General features: G+C 37.7%; 1 protein-coding gene across 1 annotated transcript in view; it reads right to left on the reverse strand.

Annotated features, from left to right (window-relative positions):
• The window catches only part of KCNT2 (potassium sodium-activated channel subfamily T member 2), a 418,728-nt gene that overhangs the window by 265,780 nt on the left and 132,739 nt on the right, over positions 1 to 20,209 (reverse strand). The window contains exons 2-3 of the mRNA XM_070384415.1: positions 15,818 to 15,897; positions 13,612 to 13,711 (exon numbers count right to left, since the gene is read on the reverse strand). Coding sequence (XP_070240516.1) covers positions 13,612 to 13,711; positions 15,818 to 15,897 — 180 coding nt within the window. The remainder of the gene's footprint in view (positions 1 to 13,611; positions 13,712 to 15,817; positions 15,898 to 20,209) is intronic.

Raw genomic sequence — 20,209 nt, forward strand, 5'->3', positions numbered from 1 at the left:
GTACACATTCTAGCAAAAAGGTAGTGCCCAAACTCTCTTCATAAAATACATTTATCATGAAAAAAGAATGTGGGATCTGATCTCCATGTTCCTTGAAAACTACCAAAACGAATGAGAGGTGAAACTGAAACTAGCAGCTAGCCTCTAATTCCAAATGAGCTTCAATCCCATTGACAAAAAGGTGCTCAGAGGATAGACTTGCACAGAAATATCGATTGCAGTGTTACATATGGCAGAATAGTAACTGGAATCTACCTAACCAACAAGAGATTTAAATTAACTTGCTCATCATCAACAACAGCAAAAAGGCCATCAACAAGAAAAAAAAAAGTCATTGGTAAAAATGATGTATATTTTGTATCAATATGACTGTGGTACCTGTATGTGTGTATCGATGCAATTTACAGAAGATTGGCAGTCAAAACACTAAAAATACTTTTTTGTAGGTATTGAGATTTTAGGTAATGTTTACTTCCTTTCCCTCACCCTAAGTATTTCTATTGCAATAATCATGAACCATTTGTACAATCGTAAGAATAAAACAGATTTCATTTTTTAAACTATAAGAACAGAACAACAAGAATGAACATAAAAACAACCTTTGGGACTTCCCTGGGAGTCCAGTTGCTAAGACTCTGTGCTCCCAATGCAGGGGAGCTGGGGTTCAATCCTTGGTTGGGGAACTAGTTCCACACATGCCACAGTTAAGACCCAGTGCAGCCAAATAAACAAATACATATTTTTAAAAGTAAATAAAAATAAAATTTATATTATTTAGCTAGTTTAATTTGTTAATTTATTATTATATAAATAATATTATTTATGTGTAATACATTATGGGCTTCCCAGGTGACTCAGTGGTAAAGTATCCACCTGCCAATGTAGAAAACGGGTTCAATCTCTTGGTCAGGAAGATCGCCTGGAGAAGGAAAATGGCAACCCACTCCAGTATTCTTGCCGGGAAATCCCATACACGGAAGAGCCTGGTGGGTTACAGCAGGTTGCAAAGAGTCAAACATGACTTAGTAACTAAACTACCATCACCATATAATATATAAATAAAAATAATAAAAATATAAGATTTATTATTTATATGGCTTAACTAGGCCTATAGATAAAAATCACATTGAAGAATGATTATGGAAACTGGAAGAACTATATCAAACAATGGAAATAATAGTAGTTAGATATGAAAAGTTAATGACGCAACCCCAGCCACTCTTGACAGCTCACTTATTTATGGTGAATAAATACCTCTCCTAAAGGTAAGGAAATAGCTGCTGAAAATGTCAGAACTGCTTTGGCAGCAGAGGTAGAGGTCAGGGGTAAAAATGTTAACTGGAAGAATCAAGCATCTGGTAAACACAGAAAAGTTATAGGGTCATTGCCTGGGGCAGAATTCATATGAAAGACTTGTGGGTCACAGCTCAAGAGGAACTTGGGTTGACAAAGCTCCAAACTCAGTAGGCAAGCTTGTATTGTATTAACAAAAGTTTAAGACCAATAAATCAAAGCGGAAAATTATGACACTCTCTTAATCATAACAAATCCTAAGAAATGAGGATTCCTTAAAATGGCCACATTTTAAGGATGGACAAAATTTAACATAAATTTATCATTTGACCAGGATACTGAAGCATAGTAGAGTCTTGACAATATATTACAAAGATTTTCCAATAACTGAATCCTTTCAAAATGGGTATACTTCCCACTGGGCTTCCCAGGTGACTCAGTGGTAAAACATCTGCCTGCCAATGGAGGAGATGCAGGTTTGATCCCTAGGTTAGGAAGATCCCTTGAAGAAGGAAATGGCATTCTTGACTGGGAAACCCCATGGACAGGGAGCCTGGGGAGCTACAATCTATGGGGTCATAAAAGAGTTGGACACTTCTTAGCGACTAAAATAACAACAATACTTCACACCACTGTTGGAGATGCGGCAGAGAGAACTAAACGCTGAGTCTTTGAAATAATAGACTCTTAAGAGTCTTTCCATCAGACACACATGGGCTGACGTAGAAGTGGCTTCCTATCAATGTTATTTTTTTTTCCCCTTCCATGGTACAGAGTTGGGTGTAAAAAGCTACTCTTTGGCCAAAGGTGACTTTCTCAGCCTCTGGGTCATGGTATGACTGTGTCACTGATTCCCCAGTGAGATCTAGGTATGAAACACAAGTAAAAGTGATACTCCTTCGTCGGCCAATAACTTTAACAACTGTATCTTTTCCCATGTTCTCTTCATCTTTCTGAAAGCTGACTACAAAGTGGTGTAGGGTCTTAGGACAGCACATAGCCACTGAGTGAAAGTGGTTCCATGTAGGACACTGAACTTACCATGCTATAGGGTATGTCTGTGTGTGTGTGTGTGTGTGAACATCACCATATGGAGAAGATGAACCCTGACTAGGAACACCAGCACCGGAATCTGGTGAAGAAATCCTTTTGAATTGTTCAGATTGCCTGTTGGAACACTTGGGGATGCTTTATCTATACTATATAATCAATGCATACGAGAGAAGAAAAGGTCAATATTATGATATTCAATCTCACTGGTCACCAAATATTTAAACATACTGCAAAAATTAAATTTCTTATTTTAATAGTTATTACCCTAAAGAAGAAAGGGTCTTTAAAATTAGAACATCATGTCAACACACTTGTGGCTCCATTAGGCACTTATTCTAAATGTAAATCCCATTACCATAAAATATGAGCACATTTACATGATTCTTACTTTGTCTTTGTCATTTGATATTGAAGATTGATAATCACTTCAACAATTTTTAAAGTGGGAAAGGATGCATAAGTTTTGACCTAGTGAAGAACTGTAAGCGCCAGCAGGCAATAAAGACAATGCTGATGGCTCAGTTCTCAATGAAATCCATAAACTACATGATAGATGTGTTTCCTTTGCTAATACCTTGAAATCATTTATTACGAACTGTGCCTCCATGAGAGCTTGCCATTTGCACAATTTCATACATTAACAGTAAAATTCTTTTCATATCCTTCTGTTTGTCCACACCCACATTTTCCCATCAGTTTCGACTCCTGGGACTTAAAAATGAAGCAAAGTGGCACAAAATATCTGCATCTTTGTTATGTCAGAATTTCTAATTCAATTAATCTCTTTGCCAAATTAGCCTGATTATTTTAAAATAGAGTCTGTGTCTGTAAAGGTCACTGCTGTTTTTCATTAACCAATACTACCCTGATGGGAACTAAACAGAACAATGTATTCAAAATGGAGCCATGAGTTATTTTGTTATGCTTTTTTAATTGCAGTAATCTGATTTTTCAAATGTATACCCTCTGTAATTACAGTTGAACATTCTTACTAATATGACAGAGAAGTTAATTATTGGAAACTGCTCACTGTTTTCAAATAATATTATTTCACTCTTCTATTACTTGCCAATGCTCTTTCATTATAAAAAGGATCCTGTCGTGCCTCATTTTATGATTCTCAGGTATCTCTAAAGTACATTTCTTTTATAAATCACCAAGTTTTAAAAACAATGCTGGTGTATCAGTGACAGAAATACATGGGGGACACTTGGAGAATCCACAGAAACTACTCCTAACCCAGAGTGGTGATATAGGAGATAGACGGACTCCTAAAATGGACAGCTGGTGTTTGTTTAGTGGTGTAAGATTGAAGCTTTGTTCTCACCCAGACACTCTGGGGACAAAGCTAGTGGCTGAAGCTGACCTCTGCTGAAGTAAAGAGATAAGGTGCCCACTCCTGAGTTCAAGGAAGACTTCACTTCTGCACATGCGCAGGAAGGCTCCTTGAGGGTCAAAAAGGGAGGGTGTCCATAATAAGTGTGGACACGCACCCACAGGTGAGATGGGGTCCATTTTATCGAAAAGATGCACATGCACATTGGGGAGGGTCTTAGGACCAGTGAATGAAGAAAGAAACAAGATAACTGGCCAAAAGTAAACCAAGACCCACAAGGACTGTCTTGTGTAAGTGATTTAAGTCACCTCTTAACTGTGTTCCTCGTTCAGGACTCCTGCACTTCTCTCTGAGTGTGGATCTCAGTCCAGTTTCTGACTTACTGTGCTTTCCTCATTAGAGCGGATGCTCATACCCTTCCTGTCTGGGTTTGTGTTTCTGTCTTGCTTCTGACTTAAATAAAACAAGCTGTCTCTCTGTGTTCTCCCATTGTGCTGTGTGTCTCTAATGGTAAACTTTGTACCTGTTTTGCAGTTTTTGCCTCCTTGTGACATTTTTGCTTCCAAACTGGGTAAGAATCAGAGAATGCTGCTTCCAGTCTCTAGTCCCTGGTGGAATGGTGTCTAGGTTCAATCCCGGGACAGGGAGATAAACTCTTGCTCCAAGACTACTATCCCTCCGAGAACAGTGGCACCAGGTTATAGGGCATGATGTCAAGGAAGAGTGTCAGATCAAGTTTTATCCAACAAATTGTTATCTGGAAGGTCCAGGGGTCCTGAGGTAAGGTGAGAAACAATGGATGTGGAGGGATAGGAGTGGAAGACAGAGGTCTGAGAACTGGGAGCAAATGTTTAAGGTTCTGAGACAATGGAGAGCAGAGTATGTATAAGCAGCTTCAAGTAGGTCAGCAGGGCTGGAGCGTGAAGCTGTTGAGGTGAAGGAGGCAAAGGTCAGACCGAAAAGGACCTTCACTCCCTCCTCGACTCACTTACTCATGTAATAATTACTCAGTGCCACACTGGTGCCAGGTTCTGAGGATTCAGACAACAAACAACCTGTGCCCTCGTGGAATATCCACTGAAATCCATGTGGAATGCAGAGAAAACAACATAAACAGGTAACACACGTACACCATTGAAGGAGTTAGAGGCCATGGAGAGAAATGGGAAAAGAAATGGAAAAAAGTAATCCCAAGGAGTCTTGTGAGGAGAACACAGTTTTAAACAGGATGTTCAGCTAAGCCGTCACTACAAATCTGATTTTGAGTAAAGATCTGAGGAAGCGTGCCAGAGTGACCTGATTGTAGGGAATTCCAGACAGAGGGAAGAGCAGGTATGAAGGCCCTGAGCCAGCAGAGTGGCTAACGTGACCCAGGAACAGAGAAGACGCCAGAGTGGCAGAGGAAAATGGGTGCGGGGGGAGAGGTGGTGAGTAACAGGAGGAAAATGGGGTTCTTACATCCTTCGTAGGTACTTCAATACTCAGATCACAGTTGTGCAAGAATCTGACTTTAATGGAATACTGGCTGCTTCATTAAGAATAAACCGAAGAGTGGGAAAGGCAGAATTAGCAGGACTAGTGAGGAAGGGTACAGTAATCCAGGTAAGGGGAAGACGGCTTGGCCAGAATGGTAGCACGGGAAAGGAACTGAATGCTGGATCCATCTTGAAGGTAGACATGATGGAATTTTCTGCTGGTTTTGCACATGCTGGAGAACGTGAGAGAAAAAAAGAGAAATGAAGAATGACTGACTCCAAAACATTTGGCCTCAGCAACTGTTCAGATGGAGTTGCTATCAGCCAAAATGTGGGAGGCTGTGGGTGGAGCAGGGTTTGGGGAAGGATGGGGTTGTCATTCACTGAGACGCAGAAAATCACAGAAGCCAATTGGAACATGACAACTTTGCTATGACTATCAAACCTCCAAGTAGAGAAGATGAACATGTAGTTAGAATGTGGGGGTGGGAGGCAGGAAAGGTGCTGGCTTCCTGACGCCAGTAAGTTAAACAAGGTTAAAACGATTAGTGCTGAGGTTCTCAAAGTGGGCAAAGAGAAGAAAACACATGCTTCTTTACATGAAGGTGGGAATAATAAGATTAAGTGTGTACTGAAGGAAATAACATTAATAAAACAACCATCTCAATGACAGAAAATACAAGATCTCTGAAATATAAAACCTTTAAAAGAGTTGAAAATTTCCAGAGGGTAATGAATTTTACTTTTCATGGCTATGTCTTTAATTTCAGCACTATGAATACATGCTAAGTATTCAATAAAGAGGTAGTAAAATAACCATATTACATTCGTTAAATAAATTATTTCATAAAGAATTATCACACAAATTATTACATGATGAAATTTCACTATCTTTAGCTTATCTCCAAACCCTTTAACACATAAGAAATCATTTCACTGTTTAAATAAGCCAAAGAGTAACCAATTCATTTAAATGTATACTATGCCTTCATTTTCCATTTTACTTTGATCTTTTAATTTTTCTTAAATTTTCTTAGGGCAAACCTCTACATGAAAAAATAATTGTACAGAAGTTAGCCATCAAATTTGTTTTCAGCTTTGAAAATTATTTTCAATTTAGTAGGCTGGACAAAAACTCAAGGTGTGTGATGAGATAATAATTATTCAGGCCATCACACACCCAGTCCCCTTTCCTACTGCTTCTAGCAAGGATAGAAATTAAAAGGAGAACCTTTAAAGGAATAGATATGCAATTTAATAAAAGCAATAATGAATGGAAAAGTAAGTTAAAATAAATCAATGTCATTTAACTCAAATTAGATAAAGAACTACACAAGCTAAATCTGAAACTTGAATTAAGCATCCCAATAAATGCTGTTTCTATTCAAGAGTAAATAACTAGCTTTGTTGTTGCTTTGTTTTGTATTAAAATTTCCCCCATATAAGTGAGATCACACAATATTTATTTTTTTGTCTGACTTAATTCACTTAGAATTTTGTCCTCAAGAAACTTTTTTTTCAAAGTGGCCTCTAAACTATAACTGAAAATATGTACAAAGCTGGAATACAAAACAGTAAACCTTTCTGGAGTATATGTGAATCAAGAACAGAAAAGTATTGGGTTTTTTAAGAGACTGATCCATTTCAAAGCATTACTTACAGTATTTAGACTAGCAGTAAAAATTGTGTGGGTAGATGACAAGTATTAGCATAAGACAATTAGATAAACAAAAAAAAAGAGAGAGATATTAAAAGAACCTACAAAGATTACATTCATGTATTAACTGAAAACCAGATCGATTTATTTGTGACAAACACTTATTGAATAAATAAATTCCATATGGCATTCTTTAAACTTATACTACATTCAGGAGGTAATTCAAGATGGCAGTGTAGGAAGATCCCGAACACACCTCCTCCACAGACACACAAAATCTATAGCCATGTATGGATCAATTTCCTCTGAAAAAGACCTGAAAACTAGCAGAACAGCTTCTCCACAACAAGAAATATAAGGGCCATAATGAGACCAATAGGAGAGGGAGGTGGCTTCCCAGGGGATTCAGTGGTAAATAATCCACCTGCCCATGCAGGAAACATGGATTCAATCCCTATATCAGGAAGATTCCCTGGAGGAGGAAATGGCAACCCACTCAAGTATTCTTGCCTGGAGAATCCCATGGAGAGAGGAGCCTGGTGGCCTACAGTCCATGGGGTTTCAAAGAGTCAGACACGACTGAGCGGCTAAACAACAACACAGCAAGGAGAAGCAGAGATGCAGTATTATCAAAAAACCTTGCCTCTGACAGTGACCCAGGTGCAGGAGGGATCTCACCACACAGGGCTTCTCTGTGCAGAGTACGGAGTCTGTGCTCCACACAGACACTCTTGGGACCTGAAGAAGTGAGCCTAGAGAAACAGCAGCTTTATAAACCAGTAGGATTTAGGTTCAGGAGACCCAAAAGGCATAGGGTACAGGAAGCCTGCTCTTAAGGGGCTCATATGCAGACTAAGTTTGATCTACCAAAGTAGGAAGCTCCTAGTTACTATCCAAAGTTGGCAAACCAAGGAAGAGCAGTGTACACTTATTATTTAGAATAATGGAACCAAGTGCTAGAAGAAATGGGCTTCCCTCGTGATTCAGCTGGTAGAGAATCTGCCTGCAATGCAGGAGACTTGGGTTGGATCCCTGGGTTGGGAAGATCCCCTGGAGAAGGAAAAGGCTAACTGCTCCAGTATTCTGGCCTGGAGAATTCCAGGGACTATATATATAGTCCATGGGGTCACAAAGAGTCGGACTCAACCGAGCAACTTTCACTTCATGCACACTAAGTCACCCTACTCATACTCAATCACTTCAGTAGTGTCCACCTCTTTGTGACCCTATGGACTGTAGCCAACCAGGCTCCTCTGTCCATGGGATTCTCCAGGCAAGAATACCCAGGAGTTGTCATGCCCTTCTCCAGGGGATCTTCCCAATCCAGGGATTGAACCGACATCATTTTTGTCTCTTGCATTGGCAGGCAGGTTCTTTACCACTAGCACCATACCTGGAAAGCCTAAGACCCAGAGAAAAACCAGCAGTCTGAAAACCACCTAGACCACATCGGCAGGAGATGCATTCAGTTCAGTTCAGTCGCTCAGTACTGTCTGACTCTTTGCGACCCCATGAACCACAGCACGCCAGGCCTCCCTGTCCATCATCAACTCCCGGAGTCCACCCAAACCCATGTCCATTGAGTCAGTGATGCCATCCAACCATCTAATCCTCTGTTGTCCCCTTCTCCTCCTGCCCTCAATCTTTCCCAGCATCAAAGTCTTTGCAAATGAGTCAGCTCTTTGCATCAGGTGGCCAAAGTACTGGAGTTTCGGCTTCAACATCAAACCTACCAATGAACACCCAGGACTGATGCATTAGCCAATCTTAAAGCAACTGCCAAGGGCACAGGGGTCTTTCTGGACATTATTAGGAAGCGTAGGCACTGGCTGGTGCCTTCTCTGTGCTCCTCCTTGCTAGTACCACTTCCCCCCATCCTGGGGCCCCACTGAAGCCTGCAGGTGCAGGCAGTTCAAACAGCAGATGCCCCTTGGGTACCTGGCTCTGGTGGCCTGCACTTCTGCACCCAGGAGACTGAAACAATCAGGAGTGAGTTTTGGCAGGCTACCACCCCCACAACATGACACAGCAGACTGAAACACATCTCCAGTTTGCCACTAAAAAAGGCTTATATTCTTGTGCTGGAGTCTCAGTGTGAGGGAAGCTTCAGGCCTTCCACATATCGTGAGGTTACAGAGGAGTTCTAGGGAGTGAAGGCCAGGGGAGTGAATGTTATCTTTGTACTCTCTCAGGCCTTGCTACAGCTCACCAGGGTCTCACAGAGAGGAGAACACACGCTCATCTGGAGCCCTGACTTGTGGAACTGTCACATCCAAATCACCTGTCTGGAGGCCAGCAAAGACAGTGGTCCCACAGGACTTTAAGGCTGCTCCCCGAGGGTCTGGCTTCCACTTAGCCAAAACTAGGGGCTGATTGAAACCTCTACCTTTGAACACAACAGGGCTTAGTACAACCTCAAAATCTGGAAGTTATTAAGAATAAATCAGAGTGTTTAAACAATCATAAAGATTTGAGAGATAATCAAAAGCTAGGTCAGGGCCGAACAATAAGGTTCACGGCTTACACAAGGACACTCCTTTAAGCCTGGGAGAAGTTCCCCGTTTTGTCTAATATAAAGAAACACAGAGAGAAAAGCAAAATGAGGAATCTGAGGAATAGTTTTCAAAAGAAAGAACAAGATTGAATTTTTAAAAATCCTTGAAGAAATGGGGATAATTAATTTACCTGATAAAGAGTTCAAAATAATGCTCATAAAAATGCTCACCAAACTTGAGAGAAAACATGAATACAGTGAGAAGTTCAAAAAGGAGATGGAAAATGTCAGAAAGCACCAAAATGAAAGTCACAGGGCTAAAGAATTCAATAACTGAACTGGAAAATGTAACAAAGGGCTTCAGCTGAAGACTAGATCAAGCAGAAGAAGAAGAAGAAAAAAAGGAAACTTAAAGACAAGATAGCAGAATTCTTTCAGTAAGAGGAGCAAAAAAAAAAAAAAAAGACAGAGTGAAGATAGCTTAAGGGATTTGTGGGCCACTATCCAAAAGACCAATATACACACAATAGGGATGACAAAAAAGGCAGAGAGAGAGAAAAGGGACAGAAAGTCTATACAAAGCAATAATGACTGAAAATATTCCTAACCTACAGAAGAAAACAGACATCTGGGTCCAGAAAGACAAGAGAGTTACAAATGAGACAAACACAGAGAGAGACACATTGTAATAAAAATGTAGGAAGTTAAAGAGAATATTAAAAGCAAGAGAAAAAAAAAAAAACCTTTTTACATACAAGGGAAGTTCCATACGTCTATCAGCTGATTTTCAAGAAGAAAATTTGCAGGCCGAGAGAGAGAGGTATGACAGATTCAAATTGCTGAAAAGAAAAATCTTACAACCAAGAACACTACTTGGCAAAGTTATCACTTAGAATTGAAGGGAGATAAAGAAGTTTCCAGACAAGCAAAAGCCAAAGGATTTTATCACCTCTAAACCCCTGTTTAAAGAAATGCTAAAGGGACTTCTTTAAGCCGAAAAGGCACTATCCAGTAACAAGAAAACATAAGATGGTAAAAAAAAATCTCACAGGTAAAGGTACATAGCAATAAAACTAGTGGACTGACCATTTATTAAACTATTACTAAGGCTAAAAGAAAAAAGTAGTAAAACTAACTATAATAATTAGTTATGAGATATACAGGCTTCCCAGGTAGCATTAGTGGTAAGGAGGCCCTGCATCAACGCAGGAGATGTAAGAGACATGGATTTGATCCCTGGGTCAGGAAGATCCCTAGAGGAGGGCATAGTAACTCACTCTAGTATTTTTGCCTGGAGAATCCCACGGACAGAGGAGCTGGCCAGCTACAGTCGTCAGAGTTGTAAAAAGTTGGACACCACTGAAGCAACTTAGTACACATACATCATGATCAAATGGGCTTTATTCCTGGGATTTATCTATGCAGAGATGGTTCAACATCTCATTAATACTAACCACTTTAACCAGTAAAAAATTATATAATGAACTCAACAGATACAGAAAAGACATTGTCGAATTTTGATTCAACATCCGTACTTCAGTCATGTCCAACACTTTGAGACTCTGTGGACTAAAGCCCGCCACGCTCCTCTGTCCATGGAATTCTCCAGGCAAGAATACTGGAGTGAGCCACCATGCCCTTTTCCAGGGGATCTTCCAGACCCAGGGATTGAACCCAGGTCTCTCACATCTCCAGCATTGGCAGGTAGGTTCTTTACCACTAGTGCCACTTGGGAAGCCCGTTAATATAGCGACCCTGTTCATTTATGAAAATACAGCCCAATGAGTATCTTGGGCTCACTTCAATCTGGTCAGCAACTTCTTGTCCTTTAGAGGTGTGATTAGGGAGGAGGTAGGTGGGGAAGAACAGGACTTTCTAAATACTGCGTAGTGCCACAAACATGTATGTGTTATGTTTTGGTTTTATAACAATTTCCAAACTCTTATCAAAACAGGTATAGAGGCAATGGACCTCAACATAATAAAGGTCAAATATATGACAAACCCACAGCTAACATCATACTCAATGAAAAGTTAAAAGCTTTCCCTCTGAGATCAGGAACAAGACAAGATGCCCACTCTTGTCACTTTTATCAACAGAGTACTGTAAGTTCTCACCACAGCAATTAAGCAAGACAAAGAAATAGTCATCCAAATTGGAAAAAAAAAAGTATAACTGAAATTATTTGTAGATTACATGAGACTGCCTATAGAAAACCCTAAGAACTTCACCAAAAAACTGTTAGAACCAATAGATAAATTCAGCAAAGTTGTAGGATACGAAATCAACATACATTTAGCCCTCCTTATCCCTGGGGTCTACATCTGCAGATTCAATCAACCATGAATCACAAGTATTTGAAAAAAAAAATTCCAGAAATTTCCCAAAACCAAAACTTGAATTTCCCCCATGCTAACAGCTATTTACTATCATTTACACAAGATTTGTATTATAAGCAATTTAGAAATGACATAGAGTATATGCAAGGATGTTCATGGATCATATGCAAATATTATGCCTTTTCATGTAAGAGACTTGCACATTTGTGGATTTTGGTATTGTGCTTGTGTCCTGGAACCAACTCTCTGTGGATACATAGAACGACTGCACAGAAATCTGTGCATGTCTATAAATTATAATGGAATATCAGAAAGAGAAATTAAGAAAGCAACCTCATTTATAATTGCATCAGAAAGAATAAAATTCCTAGAAGCAAATTTAGTCAAGGAGGTGAAAGGACCTGTATGCTGAAAACTATGACACTGATAAAATAAATTATTCAATAAATAAGACACAAAGAAATAGAAAGATATCCTGTGCCCATGGATTGGAAGAATTAGTATTGTTATAATGTCCATACTATCCAAAGCAATCTACAAGTTCACTGTAATCTCTATCAAAATTCCAATGACATTTTCACAATACTAAAACAATTTAAAGATTTCTATGGAACCACAAAAACCCTAAAAAGCCAAGCACCTTGAGAAAGAATAACAAGCCTAGAGGAATCATGCTCCCTGATTTCAAACTATACTCAAAGCTATAGTAACAAAAACAGCATGGTATTGACATTAAAAACATACAAACAGCAATAAAATGGAATGTACAGCCCAACAATAAATACGCACATATACAGTTAAGTAATATATGACAAAGGAGTTATGAATATACGATGAGGAAAAGACAGCCTCTTCAATATATTGAGCTGGGAAAATAGAACACATGTAAAAAATGAAACTAGACCACTATCTTTGTTGTTGTTGTTCTGTCCAACTCTTTGTGAAGCCCCTGGACCGGGGCCAGGGCTCCTCTGTCCATGGGGTTCTCCTGGCAAGAATACTGGAGTGGGTTGCCATATTTTTCTCCAGAGGATCTTCCTGACCAAGGGATTGAACCCTTGTTTCCTGCACTGGCAGATGCATTGTTTACCACTGAGCCACCTGGGAAGCAGAGCAACAAAGACCACGGTCTTACACGATACATAAAAATTAACCCAAAATGGATGAAAGACTTGAATGTAAGGTGTGAAACCAAACCATAAGACTCCTAGAAGAAAACAGGTGGTAAGTCCTTTGATATAGGCCTTGGTGATGATTTTTTGAATCTGATGTCAAAAGCAAAGGCCAAAAAAAAAAAGTGGGACTATTTCAAACTGAAAAGCTACTGCACAGGAAAGCATACCATCAATAAAATGAAAAAGCAACCTAGAATGGGAAAATATTTTCAAATTGTATATCTGAAAAGGAGTTAATACTCAAAATATTAAACTCATTCAACTCAATAGTAAAACAAACAAACAAAAAAAGGAATAAAAATTGTCACAGAATCCAGATAGACACTTTTTCAAAGAAGATATGCAGATGTCCAACAGATACATGAAAAGGTTCTCAATATTACTAGGGAACCAAGTATTAGGGAAATACAACTCGAAATCACAAAGAGAAATCACCTCATACCTGTTAGAATGATCATAATAAAAAGAAAAAGTATTGAAAGTTTTAGAGAAAAGGGAATACTCTTACATGATTTGTGAGAATTTAAATTGGTGAAGCCACTATGGAAAAGAGTTTGGTGGCTCCTCAAAAAAATTTTTTAATAAAATTTTTTATTATAATCCATTATAATATATGGATTATATGGTGATGTATGGTAACTAGACTTATTGTGATGTATACAAAGATTGAACCATTATGTTGTATACCTAAAACTAGCATACTGTTATTACCAGTTTTACCTCAAAACTTACAATACAACTTAAACTAATCAAAATAATATTGCAGAAAATCATACAAAGACACCTTACCATTCATTTCCTTGTGAAGGGTTTTCTAGTAGCACTCGGATTATGTATAATAAGCAGCTTAATAATTTGAGAGAAAAATTGAACAGACGAATTCTTAGACCTTTAAACAAACAACAGAAATTGGATTTTCATTTAAACTCAGTTCACAGATAACTAAAAAGAATTGTCAAATATATCAATATTAAGTACAGCATTTAAATTGTGTTTAGAAACTACACTACCATAATTGTATACCCACTCTGAAGTTCTAAGTGCCTGAAGACTGAAACAAAAAATGAGAATGACAGCTGGTATGAACCACAAATAATAGTGGATATTATACACTAAGTAATTCAACTTTTGAGCATTCAAAGCCATAAAGATCATATCCAACCAAGATTGGTTTAGGTATGCTTAAAAGTTTAACCATTTTATAGATCTATAAATTTGGGAATAAATTTTAATTAGCCAGAAAATCTAGTTGCTTATAAATTCACAAGGATAAGTTATAAACTTTGTATCTTTTGAGCACCTTGTAGATTTGATTACACAGAAATTATAATCACATATAATTATGTATTATACATTTAGATAGTAATTATAGAATTACCGAGAAATCCTGATAGCATATAATGGGAAATATACACACTCACACCCCCATTTTCGATATTCAACTAACTTTTCGTTATAGGTTTAAATACTGATGAAATCTTAAAAACTTTTTTTGCAGGAAATAACACGGCCATGGACATATCTTTGTACATGGCTGTGATAGTTGATGTTGGAGAGGACTAATTAACATTAAGCAAAATGTGCTTAAAATCTGATTAATAGAAGCATTACCTTTCCTGCAATTATCAGGTGGTACCAGATTTACACATTATGAATAAAATTCTGAGAAAGGTCTTCCAATAATTATTTCTTAATAAGATCTAAAAATGAAATGCCATTTTGTTTTTACTCTGCTATAGGTGAGTGTACTTCAGGTAATATTTAACAGTAAAAGGTTAATGCTTATTAATTGTGTAATTTTTCCTTGGTTTTCCTATTAAAATGCTAGGTACATACAGGTTAGTTTCTTAATAAAGTCTTTTAAACTGTTAATGAAATTGCCCTGGTTTTATAGAACCGGTCTCCTTAAAAGTTTAGCCAAAGCTGGGTATTCTTTCTGGCCTGGAGAGACAGAATTTTTACTACTAAAATAAAGGAAACCTTCTATGCAAATGATGTGGACTATTCAAGTAATATCTATTGGTGCAACCTCTAACCAATCAGATTGGAGAAGTGCTAGTTATTATTAACCTAACCCTGAACTAACCAGCCATTAAGATTCTGTAATTTGTGTGCCTTACAGATTGAAATACTTCCTGTGGTCAGTATTCAGACAACTTCTCATAACTCAACTTTTTCTCTATGAACCCACAGAAGCACATTAAACCACCCAAGAGGATTCAGAGGTCAAAACTGTGAAAGAGTAAAGTCTACACTAAACTATTTCCATTGCTTATTGACATCTTAAGCAATAATTACATGAAAAAAAAATTGCAAACTGGTTCACTATATACGACTTTTCAAAAATACATAGTATTGTGGAGAGGTAAGAGGTATGACTGACACTTCAACCCCAAATAGGCTTAGGAGGTCACTGACTATGCCAATTTCATGCCCTCTTGAAGTTCCAAAGTTTCCCAAATGTATTTTATGGCAAGAATTCCTGGGATGCTATATGCTGAGCTTGGCTCTGCACTTTATGATTTTAAATCTCCAGGGGAAGGTGTTGTACATTTCAGGACATCATACATGCTTCTTGCTATTAGGTGTGATAGGTAAACTCATCCTTACTAAACACTAAATCAGAAAATTATTCCCCATTATGGTCACCTGGAATCACCAGAGTCTTCTCAAAACAAGCTTTAGGTGTCTCTCACAGTGAAAATATGGGGAACCCTCATTTAAATGATTTTCCTCAGTATTTCTATCAATCCAAATGGTCCACTCAGAAGTCTACTAAATGATACCAGACTTGAAGATGTAAAGGTGTCAAGATACTTTGACATCACCAGAGGCAACATCTACTGCTTTTTAAATATTAATGCCTGACAGAGAAGATTATCAAGTTTACTCCTATATATAAAAGATATTTTGAAAAAGGACTGTATAGCTGTATTTTTTATGACAGTGAACATATATACAAAATATAGACAGGGGAATAAAATGAAAGACTTACTTGATCTCTGGTTTTTGATAAAAAATAACTTTAGTCTCTCTTTAAATGTGTTTTCATTCATATAGAATTCAACTTGCACCCTGCAAACAAAAAAATAAAAACACAATTTAGCTAAACAGTAAGATATATGAAAATAAAAACAAATTATGTGATGTAATACATTATATAATTTGAACAAACCCCACCATAGAAAATGAGAAGTGAGTTAAAACACTGATTTTTGGGGGAGTACCAGTTATGTTCTAATTTTAAAGATATACTCGTTTAAATATCATATGCAGTTAATTCAGTTATCTGTATTACTAGATAAATGAGTGGTATGTACGATTCAGGGCTTTACTGGTAGCTCAAAACAGCAATAATGCAAAAAGTCTTTCATATATGTATGAGGAATAATTTTTCATCAGTGTAGTCCCAATTTTTTCCCTGTCGTAAGAATCAACTGGATGGTTAAAAAAGTCAGGATGAACTAACCACCCCAAATCTCCTGAATCTTAAGGGACTGGGCTTGGAAATAGAATGTTATCAAGGATTCTCTTTACCTTGAACCTATTTTGGGACATGACATATGGGACACTTTACTTTCTTATTTATTTATCTGTCTCATATTAAATATTGCTTGATCAACAAAGGAGTGGCACTGGCAAGGGGAACATTAAAGTTACCAGAGGTAAGTTACCAAACAGACAGATCAATTAAGGGACTGAATATTCTACCTTTAATCAGCTATAAATTGGTATCAACACTCTAAAACATAGTAGCATTCTAATAAATGCATTTGCTTTCTCCCTGAATTCTAGCAACTTCTCTCAAATGACAGAGCAAAAATAAAATTTTCAAAATACTGAATGAAAAAACAACTGTGTTCAAACTTGGTGAATTCCAAATAATCATCATCTGAAATTTTCAGATGTTGCTTCCTGACCTGCATACAGGTTTCTCAAGTCCTGAAAGACCAGATGCCATGATCTTCATTTTCTGAATGTTGAGCTTTAAGCCAACTTTTTCACTCTCCACTTTCACTTGCATCAAGAGGCTTTTTAGAAGAAGATGTTGTGAAAGTGCTGCATTTAATATGTCAGCAAATTTGGAAAACTCAGCAATGGCCACAGGACCAGAAAAGGTCAGTTTTCACTCTAATTCCAATGAAAGGCAATACCAAAGAATGCCCAAACTACCATACAATTGCACTCATCTCACACGCTAATAAAGTAATGCTCAAAATTTTCAAGCCAGTCTTTAACACTACGTGAACCATGAACTTCCAGATGTTCAAGTCGGATTTAGAAAAGGCAGAGGAACCAGAGGTCAAATTGCCAACATCTGCTGGATCATGGAAAAAGCAAGAGAGTTCCAGAAAAACATCTATTTCTGTTTTATTGACTATGCCAAAACCTTTGACTGTGTGGATCACAATAAACTGTGGGAAATTCTGAAAGAGATGGGAACACCAGACCACCTGACCTGCCTCTTGAGAAACCTGTATGCAGGTCAGGAAGCAACAGTTAGAACTGCACATGGAACAACAGACTGGTTCCAAATAGGAAAAGGAGTTCATCAAGGCTGTATATTGTCACCCTGTTTATTTAACTTATATGCAGAGTACATCATGAGAAACGCTGGACTGGAAGAAACACAAGCTGGAATCAAGATTGCCAGGAGAAATATCAATAACCTCAGATATGCAGATGACACCACCCTTATGGCAGAAAGTGAAGAGGAACTAAAAAGCCTCTTGAGGAAAGTGAAAGTGGAGCATGAAAAAGTTGGCTTAAAGCTCAACATTCAGAAAACGAAGATCATGGCATCTGGTCCCATCACTTCATGGGAAATAGATGGGGAAACAGTGGAAACAGTATCAGACTTTATTTTTGGGGGGATCCAAAATCACTGCAGATGGTGATGGACAGGGAGGCCTGGCGTGCTGAGATTCATGGGGTCGCAAAGAGTCGGACACAACTGAGTGACTGAATTGAACTGAACTGAAGACAGCATATTAAAAAACAGATGTATAGAACAGTCTTTTGGACTCTGTGGGAGAGGGAGAGGGTGGGATGATTTGGGAGAATGGCATTGAAATATGTATAATACCATTTTTGAAACGAGTCGCCAGTCCAGGTTTGATGCACGATACTGGATGCTTGGGGCTAGTGCAATGGGACGACTCAGAGGAATGGTATGGGGAGGGAGGAGGGAGGAGGGTTCAGGATGGGAAACACATGTATACCTGTGGCGGATTCATTTCGATATATGGCAAAACCAATACAATATTGTAAAGTTAAAAAATAAAATAAAATTAAAAATTAAAAAAATAAAATAAAATGCCACATTCAGAAAACTAAAAAAATAAAAAGTAGAGACATTACTTTGCCAACAAAAGTCAGTCTATTCAAGGCTATGGATTTTCCAGTAGTCATCTATGGATGAGAGCTGGCCTGTAAAGAAAGCTGAACACCTAAGAATTGATGCTTTTGTAGTGTGGTGTTGGAGAAAACTCTTGAGAGTCCCTTGAACTGCAAAGAGATCCAACCAGTCCATCCTAAAGGAAATCAGTCCTGAATATTCACTGGAAGGACTGATGCTGAAGCTGAAACTCCAATACTTTGGCCACCTGATATAAAGAACTGACTCATTAGAAAAGACCCTAATGCTAGGAATGATTCAAGATGGGAGAAGAAGGGGACGACAGAGGATGAGAAGGTTGGATGGCATCAGCAACTTGATGGACATGAGTTTGAGTAAACTCTGGGAGTTGGTGATGGACAAGGAGGCTTGGCATGGTGCAGTCCATGGGGTCGCAAAGAGTTGGACACGACTGAGTGACTGAACTGAATTAAATATCACAAAATTTTGATAATGTAATCTACATAAAGTAGATAGTTTGGGGGTTGGCTTTTTGTTTGCTTTTTGTTTTGTAGGGATATTCGAGAGATAAAACTGGAGAGAAAATAATTGACATAGGAAGATGTTCATGTCTTAGAGAAATATTTCACTCCTAAATTCTAAGGTGCATATTCAAAAAGATCTATGAATATTTTAAAAGCAATCTCTTATACAGTAAAAACAAAGGGCTTTTGTTATCAATTGCTAACCAAGATTTATCAGTTATACATTCTAAAAATTTGAATTGCTCTTTATCTCTTATCCCTAAAGACAATATTCTCACCCATCAACATTTTCCTTCTTTTGTATCCTTTTTTGATTTCTGTTTTGTTTCGTTTTTCACTCTATGTGTAACAACATAAAGTATGTGTATGTATATAACAATATACATACATACAAAGTGTATGTACACATACATACACTTTATATACATACATACACTTTGTTATATACATGCAAAGTGTATGCATATAACAATACATACAAAGACCCACATCTCCACTGGCATCTTGGAAAGCCATCACTGGACCTGCTTCCCTTGTTGATCAAGTGAAAGAAAGTTCATTTTAATAAAGTAACTGTGACACTGATATTAAGCTACATTAATTCAAATTTGCTATGGATACAAAAGCAAATTTGAGAAGGACATATGGCTATTATACAAGTAATAAAACAAAAGCCATGTAGATTTGCTCCCTAGAATTATCAAGCTTATAATAGTATCAGTGCATTCTTCAGATAATACCTGGAGTGCATTACTGGGTATACAGCAGAGATGCATATTTTAACTAAAATGAGATGGTCTAAATCCTTAAGCAAACAATGAGTATCTGGAAAGCATTTCATATAAGGACAAGTTTAAGGAACTGGAAATGTTTAATCTTACTCAACAGCTGTCTTTAAACACTGAAATGACCATCATTATTAAAATGAGATGATTCATAATGTGATGTATAGGATTAGTTATAGAAATTATGAGAATTATGAATGATATTACCCAGTTCTGAAATGGCCATCACTATAAAATTGAGTATTCTCCAATACATAAAAATGTGCCAAAGACTAAGTAACAGCTTGCAAGCGACTGGATTTTTTCCTGAAGTGAAAATGATTTTGCATGGTGTAAGGTCTCTCATTAAATAACTTACAAATTCCATTCTCATTATAATATCATGTGAAGCAACAGAGTTAATTAATCTAGTGATCTCAGTCAACATCACTAAGGAACATGGATGATATTAAAGCATACATTCATACAAATACTTTTCAAAGGTCAAATGAAAAAACAAAAAATAAGCAAAACACTTTTTGAACCCTATCTTCCATCAGGTACAAAAAAATGTCATTTAGATTTATTATTTATGATATAGAATGGAGAGTTATTTGATTCATGACAACTGTACAGGAATCCAGGCAGCTTAGTATAGTGTATATTTTGGGAACTGTCCAGCACCAGATATTTCTCTAGTATTCAGGGAGTTGGGTGGGACAGAATTTAGTTTCTATCTT

The sequence above is a fragment of the Bos mutus genome, chromosome 16 (genome assembly GCF_027580195.1).
Source record: "Bos mutus isolate GX-2022 chromosome 16, NWIPB_WYAK_1.1, whole genome shotgun sequence".
Classification (NCBI taxonomy): domain Eukaryota; kingdom Metazoa; phylum Chordata; class Mammalia; order Artiodactyla; family Bovidae; genus Bos; species Bos mutus.